Source organism: Canis lupus, chromosome 18 (genome assembly GCF_048164855.1).
Source record: "Canis lupus baileyi chromosome 18, mCanLup2.hap1, whole genome shotgun sequence".
Lineage (NCBI taxonomy): Eukaryota > Metazoa > Chordata > Mammalia > Carnivora > Canidae > Canis > Canis lupus.
In genome coordinates, this window is record NC_132855.1 from 23751711 (window position 1) to 23777007 (window position 25297).

General features: G+C 39.2%; 1 protein-coding gene and 1 pseudogene across 11 annotated transcripts in view; both read right to left on the reverse strand.

Moving 5' to 3' along the window:
• Positions 1-3062: 3062 nt before the first annotated feature.
• LOC140609354 (ATP synthase subunit alpha, mitochondrial pseudogene) lies at positions 3063-6731 on the reverse strand (annotated as a pseudogene).
• A 12452-nt stretch (positions 6732-19183) lies between these two features.
• The window catches only part of CCDC126 (coiled-coil domain containing 126), a 105989-nt gene continuing 99875 nt past the window's right edge, over positions 19184-25297 (reverse strand). For all 11 annotated transcript variants that reach the window (XM_072783774.1, XM_072783768.1, XM_072783771.1 and 8 more), the window contains one exon: positions 19184-20983. In XM_072783774.1, coding sequence (XP_072639875.1) covers positions 20799-20983 — 185 coding nt within the window. In that variant the 3' untranslated portion in view covers positions 19184-20798. The remainder of the gene's footprint in view (positions 20984-25297) is intronic.

Consider the following 25297-nt stretch of genomic DNA (forward strand, 5'->3'; position numbering starts at 1 on the left):
TCCATTCATACTCTCTCTCAAATGAGTAAATAAAATCTTAAAAAAAACTTGTAATTTTAAATTACAGTTATAAACATCAGTATAGGGACGTCTGGGTGGCTCAGCGGTTGGGCATCTGCCTTGGGCCGTGCTTTTGGAGTCCCAGGATCGAGTCCCACATCGGGCTCCCTGCATGGAGCCTGCTTCTCCCTCTGTCTCTGTCTCTCTGTGTGTCTCTCATGAACAAATAAATAAAATCTTTAAAAAATCAGTATAAACTTGTACTTTAAAATTTTTTATACTTATTTTCTAGGTCCTTCCACTGAAAAGGCCAAGAAGTAACAATAATTCAGTAGAAACAAGAATCCCATTTTGTGGTCTCAAAACACCATTTCACACTAAAAGGACTCGGAATTTTCCAGACAAACAGTCAATTCCAAGAAATATACCAGCTGAGCTTGGGATATCGTATTGTGCCAGAAAACAAAGAAGCTATCAAAAGCTAATATTGTCATATCAAACAAACACAGAAGCCTCAAAAGTTTCCCACTTGTACCCAAAATAGAATAATTTGAATGTCAACAACTGCAACTGAGAAAAACACATTGAATGTGTAAATCCGTGAATTCAGAGTGCTATTCAAAAAGGAAAAAAAAAAGGAAAAAGAGAGAGAAAGACTCTATGGACATCACGGAGGTTGCTAGGTAACTAACACATTACTGTAAAATTGGATAATTAAAAGGAAATAATTAAAGACCTGTCCTGCCTTCCTGGTATGAACAGTATTTTAGGATAACCAAATAATCCTCATGGATGTAAGGAAGTTCTTCTATACGGAAGAATTCTAGCTAATAAATGAAGGAATGATTGGATTGAAAAATCACCATCTTGCAACCCATAATTATTTTTTAAGTGAATCAGAGTGTTCATCAATGGATACCAAAATCATTAAGTGAAAGATTGCTGGAAAACTTTACAGTAAAGGAATCAGACTGTCACTACATAAACAACTGAAGCACTAGTTAAAGTGAAGCCATCTGTGCCATGGAGCCAGGGTAGTTGGAGACAACAATATGAAGAAAACTCAGTCTCACTGAATTTTAATCTGTGGGAGCAGGGGGACCGAGAACACTTAGACTCGGACCTGGAGGCTTTGTCTCATCCAACTTTTATTAAGAGAGCTAGCAGATTAGCTATGGGAATGATTAACTTTGGGGAGTACCTAGGTGGCTCAGTGGTTGAGCTTCTGTCTTTGGGATCACATCCCACATCAGGCTCCCTGCAGGGGCCTGCTTCTTCCTCTGCCTATGTCTCTGCCTCTCTCTGTGTGTCTCTCATGAATAAATAAATAAAATCTTAAAAAAAAAAAAAAAAAAAAAAAAGAGTCCGTGCGCTCACTCAAGACCACAGACTCAGGACCTCACCTATCCCCAATGTGCTGAGGACTATGAGATTCAGTTCTCAAATAAGCTCTGCAGCTGGTTACCCACACATCTGACCCTATGTGGTTCTTGAGATGATGAAATAATATGAAGCCTATAACATCACCTGTAGTATATTCTAATCAAGAATCTAAAATAGAATTTAATCAAGTCTTTAGATCTAACTTCTAACTGCAGGTAATTCAGGGGGTGGGAAAGCAAATAAAGCAACATAAAGATGCAACTGAACATTGTACAGGACTACAGACCCAGTTTTTTCAAGAAGTAAATCACCTGTGATGAGATGAATACTGGGTGTTACACTATCTGTTGGCAAATTGAATTTAAATAAAATATATTACAAAAAAAAAAAAAGGAAGTAAATCAAATGAGGGAGGAGGAAATGGACCACTTCTGCAAATGAAACTGTAAGAACTAAATGTGGACCTTGTTTGGATCCTGGCTGGAAAAAATAATAATTATAAAAGGACATTTTTGAGGGGATCCCTGGGTGGTTCAGCAGTTTAGCGCCTGCCTTTGGCCCAGGGCGTGATCCTGGAGACCTGGGATCAAGTCCCATGTCGGGCTCCCTGCATGGAGCCTGCTTCTCCCTCTGCCTGTGTCTCTGCCTCTCTCTCTCTCTGTATCTCTCATGAATAAATAAATAAATTTAAAAAGAAAGACATTTTTGAGATGATAGGGAAATTTGAATGGTTTGTACTATAACCTAAGAGATTTTTATTTCACTTTGATAAATATAAAAATTACTTTGTGGTTATAGAAGAATTTTTTTTTTTTTTTTTTTTTTTTTGTCTTTTAAGGCATAATGAAGTAGTCGGGATAAAATACCATGCCTTTTAAAATCTGCTTTTAAATACTCCAGCCAATAAATAAATAAATAAAATAGAAACCGCTCCAGTTTATCAAGATGCTGCCTTACACCAGCAAAGAGCCACTTGTTCCTCAGGAGCCACAGGAGCACACTGTTCTTGCTTCAGACACTCAGATGCACGTCACGACTCAAGGGTTGTTAAGTGGAGGCATGGAGGTCAGAACTGCATCAGGCAAAAGCAGCAACCTCATGTTTAAGAGCCAATTCCAGCTTTGTGGTACCTGCCACCAGCTTCATGGCCCTGGTTTGGGCACCAAATCTGATACAGGACACAGATAAACCAACATTAATGGTAAGGCAGATAATTTTGTAGAACATTTCGGTTTCCAAGAAGATTTGTCCATCAGGGCTGGACAAACTGGACCATAAGCAGACACATCACCAGCTGTGTTTCTGTGACTGGTCAAGCAGTCAAGGAGCCACTACCATAGAATCATTCATTTTGGCTGCTCTCTCCAACAAATGGGAGTGTAAGTACAACCTATCACCAGATAGTCTTCATGAGCGCAGAGACGTGACAATAAGCAACAGGCTGTTTAAACAGATAACTCACCATAGGTGACTGGAGCATGTGTGCCATTATCCTTAAGATATTCTCCTATAGGGACACGGGGGTGGCTCAGTGGTTGAGCGTCTGCCTTTGGCTCCGGGCACGATCCCGGGGGTCCTAGGATCGAGTCCCACATCGGGCTCCCACAGGGAGCCTGCTTCTCCCTCTGCCTGTGCCTCTGCATTTCTCTGCATCTCTCATGAATAAATAAACAAATATTTTAAAAATATTCTCCTATAGAAGAGCCAGAATAAAGATTCAGGTACCGATGTGGGGCAGCATCAGTAGCAGTAGTTGAAACCACGATGGGGCACTTCGTGGCATTTGCATCTGTAAGTCTCTTCACAGCTGGCCAACAGTGGATCTCTTTTGACCAACAGCAATGTAGATATAATATAGCTTCTTCCTTTCATCAGGTCCATCACTGAAACATATCTGGTTAATGATTATGTCAATCACTGATGTTTTACCAGTCCGCTAGCCACCAATAACTAGCTCATGTTGACCAGGACCAATTGGCACCAAGCTATCCACAGCCTTAATGCCAGTCTCCATTGGTTCCTGCACAGAGATTGGGAGAGTGATCCTAAGCACTTTCAGGCCAACTTGCCTATGATCCTTGGAATCACCAATGGCACCTACTACACGACCTAAGAGCTTCTTGCCAACTAAAACATCCATAATGGCTCCCGTCCTCTTCACAGTGTCTCCTTCCTTAGTATTCATTTCCAAATGCAACACCACCAACATATCTGCTTCCAAGTTCAGACACATACACTTCAAGCTTGGAAGAAAAACCTACCATTTCTTCTGCTTGAGCATTCCTCAGCCCAGATATTCGAACAATACCATCACCAAAACTTAAGACACAACCAGTGTCTTCAAGGTCAGCAGAGGTATTAGCTCCAAGAATACATTCTTCAGAAACAGAGGACACCCCAGCAGTCCCAGTCTTCTGAGGACAAATGTTAGAGGCATGAAAGTTCCCAGCAACAATTAAGGATGATTTCAAAGCATTTTTGGAGACCAGCCCAGCCTTCTGCTAGAGGATGAAAGCCACAATGTACAGCCACATGCGCAGACAACATCTTTTTTTCTTAAAGTTTATTTACATTTTTTTAGTGAGGCTCAAACTCACAACCCCAAGATCAAGAGTCACATGCTCTTCTGACTGAGCCAGCCAGCCACCCCTAGACAGCATCTTTACAGAGCTCTTTAGAGCTCTCCTTACATGGTTCCTCTCTAGTTGCAGCCTCTGAACTGACCCCCAAGCAAATATAAACCCAAAGAAATTACACTAGTATTCCAGGATAGTATATTAGTATTATGAGATAATTACATTGATATCAGACAAAACACACTTTAAAAAAAAAAGATTTTATTTATTTATTCATGAGAGACACAGAGAGACAGAGGCAGAGACATAGGCAGAAGAAGCAGGCTCCCTGTGGAGATACTGATGTGGGACTCTGGGATCACACCCTGAGCCGAAGGCAGACACTCAACCATTGAGCCATCCAGGTGTTCCCAAAACAAACTTTTAAGAAAAAAATTTTTTTTAAATTATTTATTCATGAGAGACACAGAGAGAGAGAGAGAGGCAGAGACACAGGCAGAGGGAGAAGCAGGCTCCACACAGGGAGCCCAACGTGGGGCTTGATCCAGGGACTCCAGGATCATGCCCTGAGCCGAAGGCAGGCAGGCACTCAACCGCTGAGCCACCCAGATGTCCCAGAAAAAATTCCTATTATGGATAAGGAAAGTCACAACATAAGAATATAAATAATAATTCATAAGAAAGATAAAAATTTTATATAGTTTTTTAAAGATTTATTTATTTGAGAGAGAGAGGGTGCATGTGCACATGTGTGAGTAGGGGAAGGGGCAGAGGGAGAGAATCTACAAGCAGACTCCCCACCAAGCACAGAGCCCAGTGCAGGGCTTGATCTCGTGGCTCATGAGACCATGACCTGAGCCAAAATCAAGAGTTGGATGCTCAACTAACTGAGCCACCCAGGTGCCCCTACAATTTTTTATTTTTTAACTATTTATTATGAAATTTTCAAGCATATACAAAGGTAGGAAAAAAATCATAAAATGAACACCTATAAATCCACTACTTAGATTCAAACATTGTTAACATTTACATTTTGTCATATTAGCTTTATCTATCTATCCATATTTTTTATTATTATGGTTGAGCTGTTTCAAAGTAAATGTCACACCATGACATTTCATGCCAAAATACTTTACACATCTAAAAAAAAAAAGACATTCTCCTATCTAGATACAATGGCATTACCACAACATAAAAAAAAAAAACTAATTTCATCTCATACCCATTCTATATTTAAATTTATCCATGTCTTCAAAATGTTACATATAGCTTATTTTTTCATAGCAGGAATCAATCAAGAATCATCTATTGTGGGGCACCTGGGTGGCTCAGTGGGTTAAGTGTCTGCCTTCAGCTCAGGTGGTGATCTCAAGGTCCTGGGATCAGTCCCGCCTCTGGCTCCCTGCTAAGTAGGGAGTCCACTTCTGTCTCTGCTTCTCTCTGTTCCCCCTAGCTTGCTCATGCTCACTCTCTCTCTTAAATAAATAAATAAATAAAGTGTTTTTTAAAAGTAAAAAAACAAAAACAAAAAAACAATCAGGACGCCTGGGTGGCTCAGCGGTTTAGCACTGCCTTCAGCCCAGGGCGTGATCCTGGAGTCCCGGGATCGAGTCCCACGTCGGGCTCCCTGCGTGGAGCCTGCTTCTCCCTCTGCCTGTGTCTCTGCCTCTCTCTCTCTCTCTCTGTGTCTCTCATGAATAAATAAATGAAAATCTTTAAAATAAAATAAAAGTTTAAAAATCATGTATCATATTTGTTACATCTTTCTTTTATTATTTTTTAAAGATTGTATTTATTTATGATAGAGAGAGAGAGAGAGAGAGAGAGAGAGGCAGAGACACGCAGAGGGAGAAGCAGGCTCCATGCAGGGAGCCCGACGTGGGACTCGATCCCGAGACTCCTGGATCACGCCCTGGGCTGAAGGCAGTGCTAAACCGCTGAGCCACTCAGGGATCCCCTCTTATTTGCTTTTAATCTGTACCTATTACTTCTCCATTTTTAAAGATTTTATTTATTTATTCATGACAGACACAGAGAGAGAGAGGCAGAGACACAGGCAGAGGGAGAAGCAGGCTCCATACAGGGAGCCCGACATGGGACTCGATTCTGCGACCCCAGGATCATGCCCTGGGCGGAAGGCAGTGCTAAACCACTGGGCCATCAGGGTTGCCCAACTTCTCCATTTTTAAGAAATCCTATTTCTAAGAATTTACCCCAAAGATAACACCAGAAAAATTTCTTTAATGTATTTTTTTATTGAGGTATTATTTTTTTTTCATGATAAAAACTTTCATTTTATTTTATTTTTTATTGGAGTTCAATTTGCCAACATATAGCATAACACCCAGTGCTCATCCCATCAAGTGCCCCCCTCAGTGCCCGTCACCCAGTCACCCCCAGCCCCACCCACCTCCCTTTCTACCACCCCCAGTTCGTTTCCCAAAGTTAGGGTCCCTCATGTTCTATCTCCCTCTCTGATATTTCCCACTCATTTTCTCTATTGAGGTATAATTGACATACATTATACTAGTTTCAGGTATACAACATAATGATTCCATATTTGTATATTGTGAAATGATCACAATAAGTCTAGTTAACATTCATCATCATTCATAGTTACAAAATTTTTTTCTTGTGATATGACTTACTCTTAGCAACTTTCATATATGCAATATAGTATTATTAACTATAGTTGCCATGCTGTAAATTACATTGCCATGACTTATTTATCCTATTACTAGAAATTTGTACCTTTTGATTCCCTTTATCCATTTTGCTCACCCCCTAAACTCTGCCACTGGCAACCACTAATCTGTTCTCTATGAGCTTGATTTTGTGGGTTTTTTCTTTGTTTGTTTTGCTTTTTAAATCATAGATGTAAATGAGATCATAACCAAAACACAAATTTTAAAAATACATATATACTAAGTTATTCCCTTCAGAACTGTTACAACAGAAAGACTGGAAACAAACCAAACATCCATTTATAGGGGACTAATTGCATGAACAGCCATATTATGAAGTCCTATGTAGAAGTAAAAAAGAAAAAAAGGAAAATCTCTCAAATACTGCTATGAAATCATCTCCAGAATATATTGTTAAATGCACAAATCATGTCACAAACAATGTGTATAGAATCTTTCTTACCTTTTAACTAAGAAATATAGAACAAAGCATAAAAAAGAGCAAAGCAAAAACTCATAAAAATAAAAGACAACATCATTACAAATCATACTATAGATATTAAAAACAATAAGAAGATATTAACAATCATATGACAATAAACTTGAAAATTTAAATGAATGAGAAAAATTTAGGGAAAGATCAATTTATTAAAACTAACACAAAAATAAAATCTAAATAGGGGCCTGGCTGCCTCAGTTGGTAGAGCATGTGGGTTGTAAGTTCGAACCCCACACTGAGCATCGAGATAACTCAAAAATAAAATCTTATGAAAATAAATAAAATCTAAATAGCTCTATACCTATTAAAGAAAATGAACCCATATTTAAAGACCTTCCCCAAAAGAAATCTCAAGGCCACATCCTTCACTAGCAATTTCTTCTAAATCAACAAAGAAATAACATCCCTCTTACACACTCTTAAAGAGAATAATTCTCAACTTGTTTTATGACACCAGAATAAACTCAGTATCAAAACTATAAGGAAAATAACAGATCTATATCTTTCTCATAAATCTATTGTTTTAAAAATCCCTAAAACTGGGTCACCTGTGTGGCTCAGTCAGTCAAACGTCTGCTTTCAGTTCAGGTCATGATCTCAGGGTCCTGGGACTGAACCCCACATTGAGCTCCCCACTCAGAGGGAAGCCTGCTTCTCCTTCTGTTGCTCCCTTTGCTTGTGCTCACTCTCTCAAATAAATAAAATCTTTAAAAAAATGTTTAATTATACTACATGCTGTCGAATCGAACTTCAATAAAATATACATATATAATAAAAATTAAAAAATAAAAAGTAAAAAAATATTTTTAATTTAAAAAATCCCTAAAACAGAATAGTAGCATATTGAATACAATAACACATACAAAGAGTAATACATTACAACTTTGAAAGCAAACGTAGGTAATATTTGAAAATTAGTCAGTGGAATTCACCACATTGACAGAATAAAAGAAAACCATACAAACTGACAGGAATATGAAGTAGAAATTAAAAACCAATTCTAACCAAGTACCTGAGAATTGTATAATAAACCTATAATACAAGAAAAAAATATGCAATTATCCCCAGGAGAATAGCTAGCAACTTGGTTTAGAATATTGCCAAGGAACAACTCTCTCCTCTGGGCTAGGCTTTACTTTCTGTATAAGTAGCAATGAAACAACTTTTGGGACATCAGAACAGCTACTAGTCAAGGGTCATTCCATGGGTCCCTTTATTCTCTGTCTCAAAGGCAATGCTTTTTCATCCCTCTGTTGGTGGAATATCCTTTTTTCCAGTGTACGTATGAGCAGTTCAGGACTCTCACATTATTTTACAAGTTTGCTCACCATCTACAGCTACGTTCTCATAGGAGCACAATGGGATGAACGTTTCAAAGGAATGAGGTACTATGACCCTTCTATTAGCTATTACCTACCCTGAGCACGAGGGAATGTGCACACATGCAATCAAAACTCTATCACCAGTGAGAATGTAAAATAGCACAACCACTTTAGAAAAAAATAGTATATCTTAATACACTTACCATATGACTCAGTAATTGCACTCCTAGGTATTTATCCAAAAGAAATGAAAACTTATGTTCACAAAAATACTTCTATTAAGAATGTTCCCCCCATAATGTTCATAGTAGCTTTATTTATAATAGCTAGAGACAGCCCAGATGTTCACAAAAGGGGAAAGAATATACACACTGTGTTACATTCATACAATGAAATACTACTCTACAATAAACAAATTACTGACACATGCAGCAGCATAAAGTGAAAATCAAAAGCATGATGATGAGCAAAAGCAGCCAGATTCAAGAGTACATACTATATGAAATTCTCAAACAGGTGAAATTAATCTGTGGTAGAAAAAATTTGCCTTGGGGGTGGCACAATGGGGGAAGATTTGACAAGGAAAGGTACTGAGGGGCCTTTGGTGTGAGGGTAATGCTCTATATAATAGGAGTTAGGGGGGTGCCTAGGTGGCTCAGTTGTTAAGCATCTGCCTTTGGCTCAGGGTCTTGGGATCAAGCCCTGCTTTGGGTTCTCTGCTTAGTGCAGGGTCTGCTTCTCCCTCTCCCTCTGTGATCTCCCTCTGTGATCTCCCTCAAATATATAAATAAATAAAATCTTAAAAAAAAAAGAAAAAAAACAAGAGTTTGAGGCAGGTTAATGCATTTGTTGAAACTCTTAACATTTGTGCATTTTATTGTATATAAATTTTACACCCAATGAAAAACCTTTAAATATTGAACCTAATGATTGATATACATGCTCAAGTACCTCTGGTGAAGTGTGCTGATAATTACAATTTGTTTCAAAAAGCAGAAACAAATAACATGGATTCATAGATAAATGTGGTAAAGTATAACACAAAATGGTACAATCTAGATGCTGGACATATTATTTCAACCTTGCTGCAGTTTTGAAATGTTCATAATAAAATGTTAAAAACAAATTTAAAACTCTGTTGCCTTTTTTGAAGCAGGTTCAGTGAAGAAGCTTTCTTCAAGTACATATATTAAGGAGCAAGCAAGAATATTTTGAAGAAAGAAAAGGACTTGTCACAGGGAATGGAAAAACATAAATTTTCATTCCTTTTAAGAAAAATGTATAATTAGTCTTCAGGATAGGGCAGGGAGGTCCTATATGGCTTTTCCAGTATAGATTTTTATTTTTCTCCTTGCTGCTAGCGGTAAACTAGAATTCTATACAAATTATTTTTCTTATATCAAGCAAAATGAGAACGGCACCATTTCAATTATAATCTGTATAATTATACTATATTGGTGGCTTTAAAAAAACTTTTAAACCTCAACCTACCTAAGAAATACATTTTACATCTTGACTCAGGAAACACACAGAGAGATCTGAGTCAAAAATTTCAAGGGACACTTAGCCTCATTACTTATGATGGAATCTGATATTTCAATTTTGTTCCAAGACTTCAAAATGTTGGTCACAACCCACTAAATTGATATATCTTCCTAATGAATCATAACTTGTCATTTGAAACATTGTACTACATAGTCCTTAAGGTTTTTTTAAGAAAATAAATCCTGGATATACACTGCATTATGATTAAGAATTGTAGATATAGGGATCCCTGGGTGGCGCAGCGGTTCGGTGCCTGCCTTTGGCCCAGGGCGCGATCCTGGAGACCCGGGATCGAATCCCACGTCGGGCTCCCAGTGTATGGAGCCTGCTTCTCCCTCTGTCTATGTCTCTGCCTCTCTCTCTCTGTGTGTGTGACTATCATAAATAAATTTTAAAAATTTAAAAAAAAGAATTGTAGATATACAAAATATCTTTTTATTGCTTTCTATGTGCTGGTCCACAGACTCTTTTCTCGTGTTAAATTAACAAATTTTGAACACCTACAAGGCCTCATGCTAGGAACTCGAAATGAACAATCTGATTATTCTTTTATATATTTTCTTCTTAAGAACTCACAGGGTTTTAGGCACACTCTGTTTATTGTACCAAACCCCATGAGGTCACATAGGATGGCATCAGCTTTGGATCTGGATGCACTGAGTCAGAAATTACATATTTGCCAAAAGTCTAGCAATGGAAGCTAAGAATCAAATTTTCTCAACTTCAACTTTAAAAATCTCAAGTATTTTAAAACAATCAACTTCAAAATAATATTTATTTTCTATATTAAACTACATAATGACTATTTTTTTATATACAGAAATAACTAGGATAGGGGATCCTTGAGTGGCTCAGCGGTTAAGCTCCTGCCTTTGGCCCAGGGCATGATCCTGGAGACCCAGGATCGAGTCCCACATCGGGCTCCCTGCATGGAGCCTGCTTCTCCCTCTGCCTGTGTCTCTGCCTCTCTCTCTCTCTCGCTCTCTCTCTCTCTCGCTCTCTCTCTCTCTGTATCGCTCATGAATAAATAAAATCTTTAAAAAAAATAACTAGGATAAAAGGTTCAATAACATCCTACTTAAATTATATCCACCTAACACAGTGTATATTCACTATTCACTATAAGCCAGGTACCGTCTACTCCAGGCTTTCGGACTGAAGCTCCCAGTATGGATTTGAAGAAAACAGTAAGAGGGGATGTTTCCCCCCTTTTCAAACTTACAAAGATGAAAATTTTATCATTCTAGAAACAGAGGGCAGAGCAGCCACCCGTGCAGGTGCTGGGGACCTGCCAGACTCTGAATATACAGAAAAGGCTCTTGCATTCGCAGAGGAGGTGAGGAGAGGCTTCTGTGGAGGTGTTGGTTCAGCTGAGACTCGAAGAATGAGAAGCCACCTCTGGTCAAGGAGCAGAGAGAAGAGCATTCCAGAGGCAAGAGCGTCAATGGCTGACTGCTGAAACAGAGACCACAGGTGATAAGAGATCCCAGAGAAGAGGGACCGATCCTTTGAGGCTGGGAACCAGAAACTTGGAATCCTAAGCAGGTAAAACTAGAGAGTACATCAGAGAGAAGGACTGGGCATTCCAGGTGACAGGAGAGCGAGTTCACGGCCCACGGAGTCAGAGGATGAAATCTCTCCAACAAAGGAGAGTAAAGCCATACAGTTTTTATAAAGCAAAGATGAGTGGGGGAAAGAAGCTCTCGGGGGTAAGAGGGGGCCCAACAGGGTGCTTGGGACACTGAGGGCTTTTGAGGTAAGTCTTTTATTGAAGGCCAAGCAGGGAACTTAAATCTTTCCAATTTCTCTACTGGTGGCACCGTTGATTAAGGATGAGCGATGTCATCTTTAATGGCTTATTTCTTTTCAGGGTCTGGTTATTCTCTGTTGGACACAAGAGACTGTCATAAATAAGACTCCCTCCTCAGACACCTGGGGCGGGGTGGTCTGGAGTGTTCCCTTATCTCTGGTTTCTTTCCACTTCCGTCTGCATTTTGGGGATTTCTGTGACACCCCCCCCACACACACACACATACCCCTAGCTCTCCCTATCTAGCCCTGCCTGTCCCTTTACTGTTGGCAAGGAAATGGAAAGGTCTGGACTATATGATGTAAGAGAGGGCAGGCAAGCCCGACAGACAGGAAACAATAGGACTGCTTCATGGTCCTGACCAGTTCTGGGCTGGCCTTCCTCTGTTTGGAATTCCCGCATTACATTCTGAGATGGGGAAAGGGCTCCCTTGTGCCTACCTTTGGAACACGCTTCCCATGTGGCCGGCACTCAGGCCTCATCACAAGGAAGAAATCCTAGTTATTTCAATTTTGCAGAAGCAAAGGAAAATACTTTCCATCTGGCCTGAGTTGTGAAGAAACCGATTCTCCCCACTTTGGCACCAGTGTATGTGAGGCACAGACTCCCCAAAGAAGACAGAGGGGAAGGAAGGTATAGCTTAAATCTTCCTGAGTGTAAAAGAAGGATCCAAGGCTGTCATTTCCCTGCTGAAGTTAACTGAGTCCGGGCAGCCCGGGTGGCTCAGTGGTTTAGCGCCGGCTTCAGCCCAGGGCGCGATCCTGGAGTCCCAGGATCAAGTCCCACATCGGGGCTCCCTGCATGGAGCCTGCTTCTCCCTCTGCCTGTGCCTCTGCCCCTCTCTGTGTCTCTCATGAATAAATAAAAATCTTTTAAAAAAATAAATAAAGTTAACTGAGTCCTAACCAACAAGAACAATTGCCTCCTTTTATAGTTGTGGCCTTGGCCTCCTTGTTAGCCTCAGGACTTTACCACCCTAGAAACACGGGCAGAGCAACTGCTTCGGTGGTCTCTCAGCTCGAGCTGAGGCTCTGTGTCAGAAGTCACTTGTTCCAATCAGACAAACAGCTACCTTCTGCTGTTCGCCATGGTTATTTAGTACCATATTAAAACCCAATATTGTTTTTAATACATATTTAGGAAAGAAGATAAAAAGAATTAAGTCATGCAGAGGAGACAGAAAGATTGTATCTTAAAATTCTTAAGTCATACCACTTTCCCTGGCAGACTTTACTTCCGAGTGCCACTTATTTTCCAAAGCAGAAAATGACAACACCCTGTCTGAGGAGAAAAAGAGAACTACATTCATATATCAACCCCCTCCACCCGCCCAATTTCTACCTGCCTTCCTCCTACAAGCGACTCTTTTGCCTGGAAGCTAAGGAGGAAGGGTATTTGTAGCTAAACAGCTAGCAGTAAGCAGGTTAGCAATAAGCAGTCTGTACATTCTTTACATTTTTAAATACATCAGGTTCAGGGGAAGACCAAACAGCTGCCCTTTTATTATATGGAGCCAACAATAATGGAGAAGCCTAAAAACAAGGAGGACTTCCATGTCACTTTTTACCTCACTTTATAGAAAGATCAATTCCAGTCTGATGACCTCTGTGTGGACCATGTGCAGCGGGCAGAAGTAATCCCAGAGAAAGAAAAGACATAGATCCAGACCTCCCACAATTTAAATGCTCTCAAATCTTGGGGCGCCTGGCTGGTGCAATAGATTGAACATCCGACTCTTGGTTTCAGCTCAGATCACGACCTCAAGGTCTTGAGATCTGGTCCATGCTTAGCATAGTTTGCTTGAGATTCTTTCTCTTTCTCTCCTCTACTCAAAAAAAATATTTTAAAATAAAATGCTCTCAAATCAACAGGCAAGCTTTGGAGAAATGGCTAGAAGTTTTTAAGGCTCTGTTAGTATTTTAGAAATATGTGAAACTCTTAAATCAGACACTACTGAGGGCAGCCCGAGCGGCTCAGCGGTTTAGCGCCGCCTTCGGCCAGGGCGTGATCCTGGAGACCCGGGATGGAGTCCTACGTCGGGCTCCCTGCCTGGAGCCTGCTTCTCCCTTTGCCTGTGTCTCCACCTCTCTCTCTGTCTCTCATGAATAAATAAATAAAATCTTTTAAAAAAATCATACACTCTCGAGTCATTACTGAGACAATCTCAGGCTTCTTCAAGAGTCATCAAGTGGTCCATCTATAAAACCTAAGGAGATTACAAGGAGGAAAACAGACCAAGGGAGTGTTGAATCCCACTCTGTCTAGCCTCTAGGAAGTAGAAAATGATAGAAATATTTTGGACCCAGAAAAATCCCTAACCTGAGCCTTGCAAATAAAATCTTAGTACTAGAGTTCACGGTGACAGAAAACTGCTGTAGGTGCATTAATAGTGCCCTGAATCCCATGGTGGGCACAAAAAAAAAAATGGCCTGGGGATAGTCTGAGAAGATTCTGTTCACCCTGGAAGAATCTGCACTAAGCCAATCCCTCTCTTCCCTTTATTCCAAGATTAGATGTAAGACACACTCTCAAAAACACTAGAGCCTGGTGCTCCCAACCAATTCCCCAGGAATGGGTTCACCTCCTATGATTCCCAAACCCTGGGCATACTGGGCATCAGGATCCTGAGTGGTGGGTTACCATCAATGCCTGGGTGTCAAATGTATATCGTGTGATGCCCTGCGGACTCCTCGCTGCTGACACAGGCCTTTAAGAGCAAAGCAAGGAGCGAAAAGAAGCAGATCTCTCTTTTGAATCAAAGGAAAGGAATTCCTATGTCATAGGATCAAGATGGAGTGTACTTAAGCCAAGATTAGAAGAATACAGAGTAAGACATGGTGACCAAGACCACAAACTCTGGAGACAGACCCTTTTGGGTTTAAATCTGTGTACGGTCTGTAAGATCTATACCCATATCGTTTCTCAGCACCATAGTCTTTTTATCTAGAAAACAGGGGTGATAGAACCTCACAAAATTGTTAGATTAAACATGATACTTACTTTACATGCAGAGCACAGTACAGGGCACAGTCCTTGGTAGATGCTCAATAATCATTATGACCATAATGATCCCACTGAATGAGGGGCATTATTAAAAACAAACCCTCCAAATTCTTCCTGCTGTAAAGCTTTCCTCCCAGAGCACATTCCAGTTTTGAATCATTTTAATATAGGAGGTATAGAGCTTCCAACCAAGAGGCAGGCAAGTGACCCTTACCTGGCAGGGGTCCCCTTTCTGTGCCCTCCTGCTTCAGTCATCCACTCAAGGCTTTTGGACTGAAACTCCCAATTCAGATTCAAAGAAAAGAGTAAAAGGGATTTTTTATCTCTTTTTTCAAACTCATGAAGATGAAAGACAAACAAGCAAACCAAAAAAAAAAACCCCATTTATCTCAAAACTGAACATAACATTATGCGTAAATTTCCAAACACCAGTAGCTCAAAATGTTTTGTTCCTAAGCCTTGGTACCATTTCTACCACAGTACCCTCCCACCTAAAAAGACCCCTCAAAACCATAGTTTATTTCTTTGCCTGAAAATTGGTTAATAGTAAAGGAAAGGGGGAAGGTAGGTGGATGAGTTAAGCAGCTGAGAAAGTTAAATGAAAAATGATTTATTCAAATGCTGCTGCTAATCAACAATTAGAAACAATGTGAAGTTATACTTGACCTAAGGACTCAGAGAAGGTCCTAAAGTCATTCTGGAAATATGTTTGAAAGATATGGACACTGGTAAAACCTAAAAAAAAATTTTTTTTTAAAGATCTTTATAGCCTAACTTCCTTAAGTACAGACTAAAATTACTGATTCATGTTAAGCCAAAAAGGTGCAAAAGGACTATCTTGATCTGATTAAGCACAGGTCAGACCCCGAACCAATCGTCTCCCAGATCTCCAACCCAATTATGAATTAGTCACTTCATATTTTATTCCTAGTCTTTTCCCTACTCTGCAAAACACTCCTAACCTGCTGTTTATAAAACAAGGTCTGAGGATGATCAGCCATTTTGGATTTTCTGTCCTTGTAATTTTATACAAATGGAGATATTTTATCTCCTTATTTTATCTCCCCCAAATGGCTATTAATCACACTTCGTAGTATCACCCACTACCACCTAAAGTAATGACAGCATGGAATAATGAAAAGAGAATAACCTTTAGCCTTTTCCCATACCTACGTCTAAATCCTTTGTCTGCAACCAAAATGTCTAGTAATTGAGTGAAAGATAAATCAGCTGTGATATAGCCACACAACAGAATAGCCATAAAAGTTATATACTTACTGACTTGAAAAGAAGTTCATACATTATACAAAAAGAATGTATGGTATAATTTTTTAAAAATATAAAACAGGTATAGATGCACAAAGCCAAAGTGTAGGATGGCTTAGTAACTACTTTTAACAAATATTTATCAGGCACCTGTTACGTGCCAGACACAGTTGCATATGCCCAGATTATGTATCAGTGAACAAAATGAAGTCCCTGTCCTCATGGAGCCTAGATTCTCAGAAGCAACAGAAAAAACCCAATACATTAATACACAATTTAATGTTAAGTATATCATCACTATGAAGAAAAGTAAAAAGGGTAAGGAGTGCTAGAGGCATGCTAATTTAGGTAGGTGGTCAGAGACAACTTCCCTTAAAAAGTAACGTTTGAGGGCAGCCGGGGTGGCTCAGCGGTTTAGCGCCACCCTCAGCCCAGGGCGTGATCCTGGAGACCTGAGATCGAGTTCTGCGTCAGGCTCCCTGCATGGAGCCTGCCTCTCCCTCTGCCTGTGTCTCTGCCACTCTCTCATTCTGTCTCTCAAATAATTTTTTAAAAAATTAAATTAATTTTAAAAAAGTAACATTTGAGCCAACATCTGAATTTGTGGGGTAGGGTGTGACTATATCTGGGAATTCAAGTTACAAATAGAGGAATACCAAGTTTCAAGTTGCTGAGGCAAAAGCATGCTTGGAATGTCCCAGGAAGAGAAAGTCAATATAGCTGAAGAGGAATTAAAGAGGAAGGCAGAGATGAAGTTAGGAGGCAGGCAGGAGCAAATTAGGGCTTTTCAGGCCACAGTAAGAATGCTGGATTTATTTTAAGTAGAAACGATAAGACAATAGAGAATGTGGGCAGGAGAGATGAGATTCTCATTTATATACTAAAATGTCAACAACAGTTATCTGTAGGTAGAAAAATTTCAGATTTTGGTTTTCTGTATTTTTTCTCATTTTCATATTCATTTCTCTTTTCTCTAGCTCTTTAGCTCTCTCAAAAGATGAACTCTACCATTTCCCCAATCAAAAGTTAAGAATCATTCAGGGCTTTCAATGATTTAAAACACTGTTTCAATTAACTCGCTCATTTATTCATTCATTCATTCAAGTCTCTTTCATTACATCATGTCCCTTTGCAAGTAAACACTTCTCTTAAAAAATAAAACAATAGGGGATCCCTGGGTGGCGCAGCGGTTTGGCGCCTGCCTTTGGCCCAGGGCGCGATCCTGGAGACCCGGGATCGAATCCCACGTCGGGCTCCCGGTGCATGGAGCCTGCTTCTCCCTCTGTCTGTGTCTCTGCCTCTCTCTCTCTCTCTCTCTGTGACTATCATGAATAAATAAATAAAATCTTTAAAAATAAAAAAATAAAACAATATAACTAGATTAATAGCTATTCAGCTGAAAGTGTTTGGTTAAAAATAGAACACTATTTGCAATTAAATCAAAAGTACATGTCAGAGGTTCCCATGTAGGCTATTAACACTTTAGCCTTCCTTTTTTTTTTTTTTTAAAGATTTTATTTATTAAAAAAAAATTTTATTTATTTATCCATGAGAGACACAGAGAGAGGGGCAGAGACACAGGCAGAGGGAGAAGCAGGCTCCCCGCAGGGAGCCTGACATGAGACTCCATCCTGGGACTCCAGGATCATGACCTGAGCCAAAGGCAGATGCTCAACCACTGAGCCACCCAGGGATCCCAACACTTCAGGTTTCTGAGACAGAATAAAATGAGATGGGGCAGATTCTATAAATTCAAAATAAGGAAGAACGTGATGTCACTAAAAAGGCAGACCTGAGGTGCTTTGTGGCACAGTCCACTGAGTGTCCAACTCTTGGTTTCAGCTCAGGTCATGATCTCAGGGTCATGAGATTGATACCCACATTGGGCTCCTGCTCAAGGTGGAGCCTGCTTAGGATGCTGTCAGTCCCTCCCCCCTACACACACACACACACACACACACACACACACGTGCATGCGTGCTCTTTCTCTCTCTCTCTCAATTAAATAAATAGGGAACCTGGGTGGCTCAGTCAGTTGTGTCTGCCTTTGGCTCAGATCATGATCCCGGGGACCTGGGGTGGAACCCCACATCAGGATCTCTGCTCAGTGAGGATTCTGCTTCTCCTTCTCCTTCTGCAGCTGCCCTGCCTGAGCTTACTCGCTCTCTCACATACATAAAATCTTTAAAAAAAAAAAAAAAGCAGACCTGAGCCTCTATAGCCTACTAACTCCTGAGTCAAGGTCCTAAGTATTTCTTAAAGACAAATGAAACCCAAGTTATCATAAACTATGTGAAATAACATTTACTTTTTTTTTTTCCTTAACGATATTCTGAAATAACCCAAAGGAACCCTGAAATAAATTTGAGTTTTTTGTATGTTTAGTGATGCCCTGTGCTAATGTTCTAATTAACTTAAAATATAAATAGTATGCTATGACTTTGAAAAACTCAAAAGTAGGGGCAGCTGGGTGACTCAACTAATTAAATGTCTGACTCCTGTCCTGAGATCAAGCCCCATGTCAGCCTCCCCGCTCAGTCGGAGTCTGCTTGAGGGTCTTCACTCTCACTCTCCCTCTGCCCCTCCCCCCAAGTAAATAAATTAATCTTTAGAAAAAAACCCCACAAACAATGGAAAATTGCTTTACTCATGACAGGAGAGTCTGAGTTCAGGGATTGATGGGACCAAGTCTGGTGCTTATGATCAGAGGTGGTTCCTAGGTTTGTACCCTCAAGTTGAAGTTTACTGTTGAGTTTTTACTTTTTAAGGATTTATTTATTTAATTTAGAGAGAAAGAGAGCATGAGTGGGAGGGGCAGAGGGAGAAGGGGAGAATCTCAAGCAGACTCCACAGTGAGTGCAGAGTTGGATGCAGGGCCCAATCTCATGATCTCAACCAGGAGATCATGACCCAAGCCAAAACCAAGAGCTGGCCACCTAAGTGACTGAGCCACCCAGGCACCCCTTCATTGTTTTCTTTTGAAAAAGGTATCTGCAGTTGATAGAACAAAACCCAAAGTTATCTAAGATTCATTTCAATCATTTACCACTTATTAAATGTACAACCACCATGAAAAAAAAAAAAACTTGTTACACTTTGTAAGTACAAATAATATATTTTATTTCATCCCTGAAAACAAATGAAAAACAAAAATGTCCACATCTATTAAGACTGAACAATTATTCCAAACTTCACCTGGCAATGGTATGTAATTAATTTCTTCACATAGAGTATAGAGAAAAGAGTTTAGAAAGCTACCTTTCATGAAACAATATTTTCTCATACTTATTTTAATAAAACATTTTAATTATTGCTACTATGTGTGGTAGCATATTATAATAACGAACAATACAATATCCAAAACTAAATTCAATATAGTCTAAGTCTAGAAGCTAGCTGCACTTAAGCAGTTATTATAATAGAGAATAAATACTATGAAATATTGGGCATTATACGGCAATTAAATTTGCTACAACGGAAATTTAAATAAAGGTGTACTTTGCTCTATCCTAGAATTACCCAAGATTAGGATCTCTTGTGCTATATACAGTAGCTGTTTTCCTGAAGAGAGTCAATCTTCATAACTTAAATTATATTTTAAATGCTCTTAATTGTTTTTAAGTGGTCATTATATAAAATGAATACCTAATGTATCTGTTACACAAATCTACAACTTCATAAAGCCAGATACTCTTACATAATGTCGACATTTCCAAGCAATTTAATGCAACACAAATACCTTTATTATATACACCTGGCTAAAGACTTTAAATGTCCCAGTCTCACAAATATCTCACTCGCCCCTTCCACTGTCAACATAATAAAAGCAAAAATTACTCAAATAAGGAAATAATGTACTTTCCACATAACATAGACACTCAAAGGGTTAAACACTTAAATTAATATTCATGTATGTGAAAAATCATGAATACTTATGTTAAATTTGATCATAAAAATATCTTCTATTCTTTATGATACATGTAAGAAAATGTTATGTATGAGATTAGAGATTACTATTTTTATGTTATTTGTCTCAATGTTTAGAATGGGTTATGGACAGTGGCTGCTAACCATTTCAAGATTATACTCTTAGATATGTAATTTTTCAAAATATACAATAATTAACCTCCAGTTATTCTGAAGGATAGTGCAAATGAAGACATTCTTTGGGTCATGACTTCAAAATCCTATTTTCAACTTTATACTTCCTTTCTCTGCTCATAATCTGAGTAACAAAATATAGTACTGGAAGTAAGCACATTTTCTAATAGTCTTGGTTTAACAGTTAAATCTATTGAGAACAAATGACAAAATGATTCAACAACAATATTCTCCACTTGTCTAAAAAAGCATGTGATATATTTAAATAAATATTTTATAGAAATGAACCCATATCTTTCAGTGTTTTTGTTTCACCTTGATCTCAAACAAAAGATTTATACAAAGATCACCTACCTGCTTACTACATCAATAATGTTATCAAATTCCCTTTAAGGATATAATACAGCATTCAAGAGACTTGCCTGAAAGCAAACTAATAACTTTTAAAATATATATACAGAATTAGAGTTCTGTGAATCCAGCATATTCCTCAGAAATGCGTGGGGCTTTTATTGTACAGTATTAATCTATCCTAGCCAGCAACTGAAAGGCTTTCTGCCATAGGATATAATCCCCGGTGGATGTAGCAGCACAGGTGATCTTCAACTGCTATCTAATGCTGCCTGATGCATTTATCCTTTTATTTGTGGTTACTGGCACCAGGTTTCCACTGGTGCCATTGGTAGTGTTGGTTGCCGAGCCGTTCACAACAATATAGTCGACTTTGTTCTCCAGCTTTACCAAGCGTTGTAAAATGTCATCTAAAAGGACAGCAATTGTTCTTTTTAGATCCGCTAGGGGAAAAAATCAGAATAAACTGTATTAAACACTGATAGAGCACTTCATATTTGTATTTTCCTAGTTTGAGGGGAGAGGGAAAGTGAAACATTACCGAGCCATCTGAGAGAAAATATACTAGAGAGAAAGCACTCATACTACAAATAGGAAAAACCTAATTATTTTAACATAGCATAGCAAATAGCATCATATATAGAGCTTCCTAAAGGAATTTCAGAGTTATAAATGTAAGGGAAACTCACTTTTCTAGTGCAATAAAACACACTTAAAGTCTGGTTCAGAGTTGTATTCCCTCTGTAAGGAACCCCATTTATCTTGAGTTTCTTAAGCAGTTTGTAAAGATGACTGTGGACAAGGCAGGTAAGGTAAAAACTGGGTGAGCTAAGTAAGAAATTCAATGAAATGCAGAAACAAGAAACCTGGATCCTCCAGAGGCTGAAGTGTATGTGTGAGTGGGAGAGCCTAGGATTCAGGGGAGATGCCAGAAAACTGATCAGTGTATTAGAGATACTAGCAAGTGGTACGGACTTAAATTTTTTCCAGAATGACCGGGAAGTTTACATCTCTTTGGAGGTTTAAGGGGTTTCAATAGGATTTACTTGGAAAGAATACGATTATGACTCATCCTTAGAATTATATTTTCAAGCTTCCTAAAGGTACTTAGTATATATGAGGTACTCCGTGTCAACTAATATTGCTATTTTATGCTGATACCGAAAAAAAAGCAACTTGAGCCCCAACAGTCATCTAACAGCAATTGATAGGTTTGCTGATGGTTCTGTTACAAAGAGATCAGAAAAAGCACAAGCAAAATAAAAAACAGATAAATTCGACTTCATCAAAATTGAAAACTTCTGGGCATCAAAGAGCATTATCCAGAAAGTGAAAATAACAAGTAGAATAGAACACAATATTTACAAATCATGTATCTGACAAGGGCTTAATCTCAAAAACATATAAAGAAGTCTTAAATTAAACAACAAAAGGATGAACAACCCAGTTTTTTATTTATTTTTTTTAAAGATTTTATTTATTTATTCATGAGAGACATGGAGAGAGAGGCAGAGACACAGGCAGAGGGAGAAGCAGGCTTTATGCAGGGAGACTGATGTGGGACTCGATCCTGGGACTCCAGGACCACGCCCTGGGCCAAAGGCAGGCACCAAACTGCTGAGCCATCCAGGGATCCCGAACAACCCAATTTTTTAAATGAGCAAAGGACTTGAATAGACAGATATATCCCCAAATAAGATGTGCAAATGCGTCATAAGCACAGGAAACGCCCAACATCACAATGAGATACCACTTCAACCTACTAGGATGGCTATAATCAAAGAAAGGGAAAAACAGTACAGTACTGGCACAAAAATAGAAACATAGCTCAATGGAACAGAATAGACTCCAGAAATAAATCTGTGCTTATACGGTCAATTAATTCCTGACAAAGGAGGTAAGAATAGACAATAGGAAAAATCCCTTCAACAAATGGTTCTGGGGATCCCTGGGTGGCGCAGCGGTTTGGCGCCTGCCTTTGGCGATCCTGGAGACCCAGGATCGAATCCCACATCGGGCTCCCGGTGTGTGGACCCTGCTTCTCCCTCTGCCTATGTCTCTGCCTCTCTCTCTCTCTCTCTCTCTCTCTCTGTGTGACTATCATAAATAAATAAATAAAAATTAAAAAAAAAAAACAAATGGTTCTGGGAAAACTGGACAGCTTCATGCAAAAGAATGAAATTGGACCACTTTCTAAATATCATACGCAAAAATAAACTCAACATGGATTAAAAACCTTTATGTGAGACCTATATTCCTAGGAGAAAACATAAGAAGAACTTTCTTTGACATTGGCCATAGAAACATTTTTCTAGATATGTCTTCTCCAGCAAGGGGAAACAAAAGTAAAATTAAAGTATTGGGACTACACCAAAATAAAAAGTTTTTGAACAGGGAAGGAATCCATCAAAACAAAAGGCAACCTACTGAATGTAAGAAGATATGTGCAAACAATATACCCAATAAGGGGTGAATATCCAAAATATATAAAGAACTTATACAACTCAACACCAAAAAAACACAAATAATATGATTAAAAATGGACAAAAGCAGGGGTGTTGGGTGGTTCAGTCAGTTAAGCATTTGCCTTCGGCTCAGGTTTTGTTCCCAGGGTCCTAGGATTGAGCCCTGCGTCAGGCTCCCTGCTCATCAGGAAGTCTGCTTCTCCCTCTTACTCTGCCCCTCCCCTCCATTCGTGCTCTCTCTGGCCCTCTCTCAAATAAATAAAATCTTAAAAAAGGGGGGGGGGGAGGACAAAGGACTATTATAGACATTTTTCCAAATTAGACCTACAGATGGCTAACAGATACATGAAAAGATGCTCAACATCACTTATCATCAGGAAAATTAATGCAAATCAAAACCACAATGAGAGGGGTGCCTGCGTGGCTCAGTTGGTTAAGCATCTGCCTTTGACTCAGATCACGATCCCAGAGTCCTGGGATGGAGTCCCACCTCAGGCTCCCTGCTCAGCGGGGAGCCTGCTTCTCTCTCTCCCCACTGCTCGTGTAATCTGTTTCTCTCCCTCAAAGAATTAAATAAAATCTTTAAACTAAAAAACACAATGAGATATCACCTTATACAGTCAGGATAGCCAAAAACAAAACAAGAAATAACAAGTGTTAGCAAGGATGTGGAGAAAAAGAAATGCTTGTACACTATCAGTGGGAATGCAAACTGGTGTAGCCATTGTGGAAAAAAGTATGGAGGTTCCTCAAAATATTAAAAATAGAATTACCATATAATTCAGTAATTCCACTACTGAGTATTTATCCAAAGGAAACAAAAACACTAATTTGAAAAGATACAAGCATCTCTATGTTTATTGCAGCATTATTTACGATAGCCAAGATATGGAAGCAACCCAAGTGTTCATCCATAGATGAACAAAGAAGATGTATCATATACATACAATGGAATATTCTCAGCCATAAAAAAGAATGCAATCTTGCTATCTGCAACAACATGAATGAAGCTAGAGAATATAATCCTACGTGAAATAAGACAGAAAAAGACAAATACCATATGATTTCACTCACATGAAGAATTTAAGAAACAAATGAACAAAGGAAAAAAGACCAAAAACAGATTCACAAATACAGAGAACTGGTAGTTGCCAGAGGGGAGGTAGATAGGGGAGACAGATAAAATAGATAAAAGAGGATTAAGAGTATACTTATCTTGATGAGAACTAAGTAACATACAGAATTGCTGAATCATTATATCGTATAGCTGAAATTAATATAGTAACACTGTTAAGTATACTCCAATAAAAAAATTTCTTTTAGAAGAAAATAAGCCTTAGTAATAAGCATATGGAGAAACTGGAACTCCCATACACTGCTGGTGTGAATATACAATGGTACAGCCACTGTAGAAAACAGTTTGGCAGTTCCTCAAAAAGCTAAACATAAAATTACCATATGACCCTGGAATTCCATTCCTAGGTATGTATAAACTCCCCCAAATTGAAAAGAGACCCAGAGACACTTGTACACCAATATTCATAATATCCCAAAGGTGGAAACAACCCAAATGTCCACCAACAGACGAAGAGATTGACAAAATGTGGATATGAATGCAATGGAATATTATTTAGCCATAAAAAGGGATGATGTCCTTTTTTTTAGAGTGGGGAGGGTCAGAGGAAGAGGCAGAGAGAATCTTAAGCAGGTTCCACACCCAGCTTGGAGCCCAATGTAGGGCTCCATCTCCCGACCCTGAAATCATGACCTAAACCAAAACCAAGAGTAAGACACCAAACTGCCTGAGCCACCCAGGTGCCCCAAGAGGGATGATGTTCTGAGACATGCAACAACATGCATGAATTTAAAGGCATTATACAAAGTGAAATAAGCCAGATATAAAAAGGGACAAATATTGTATAGTTCCACCCATGTGAACTACCTAGAACAGACAAATTCATAAAAACAGAAAGTAGCTTAGAGATTACCAAAGGCCAGGAAATGGGGAAATGGTAAGTTCTTGCTTAATGGTCAGTTTCTTGTTTAGAATGATGCAAATTTTAGAAAGATAATAGTAATGGTTGTACAACACTGAGACTATAATTCATGCCACTGAACTATACACTTTAAAATGGCTAAAATGAGGGTGCCTGGGTGGCTAAATTGGTTAGGCATCTGCCTTTGGCTCGGGTCATGATCCCAGGGTTCTGGTATCGAGCCCCACGTCAATTGAGCAGGAAGCCCACTTCTCCCTCTCCCTTTGCTTGCTGCTCCCCCTGACTGTGCTCTCTC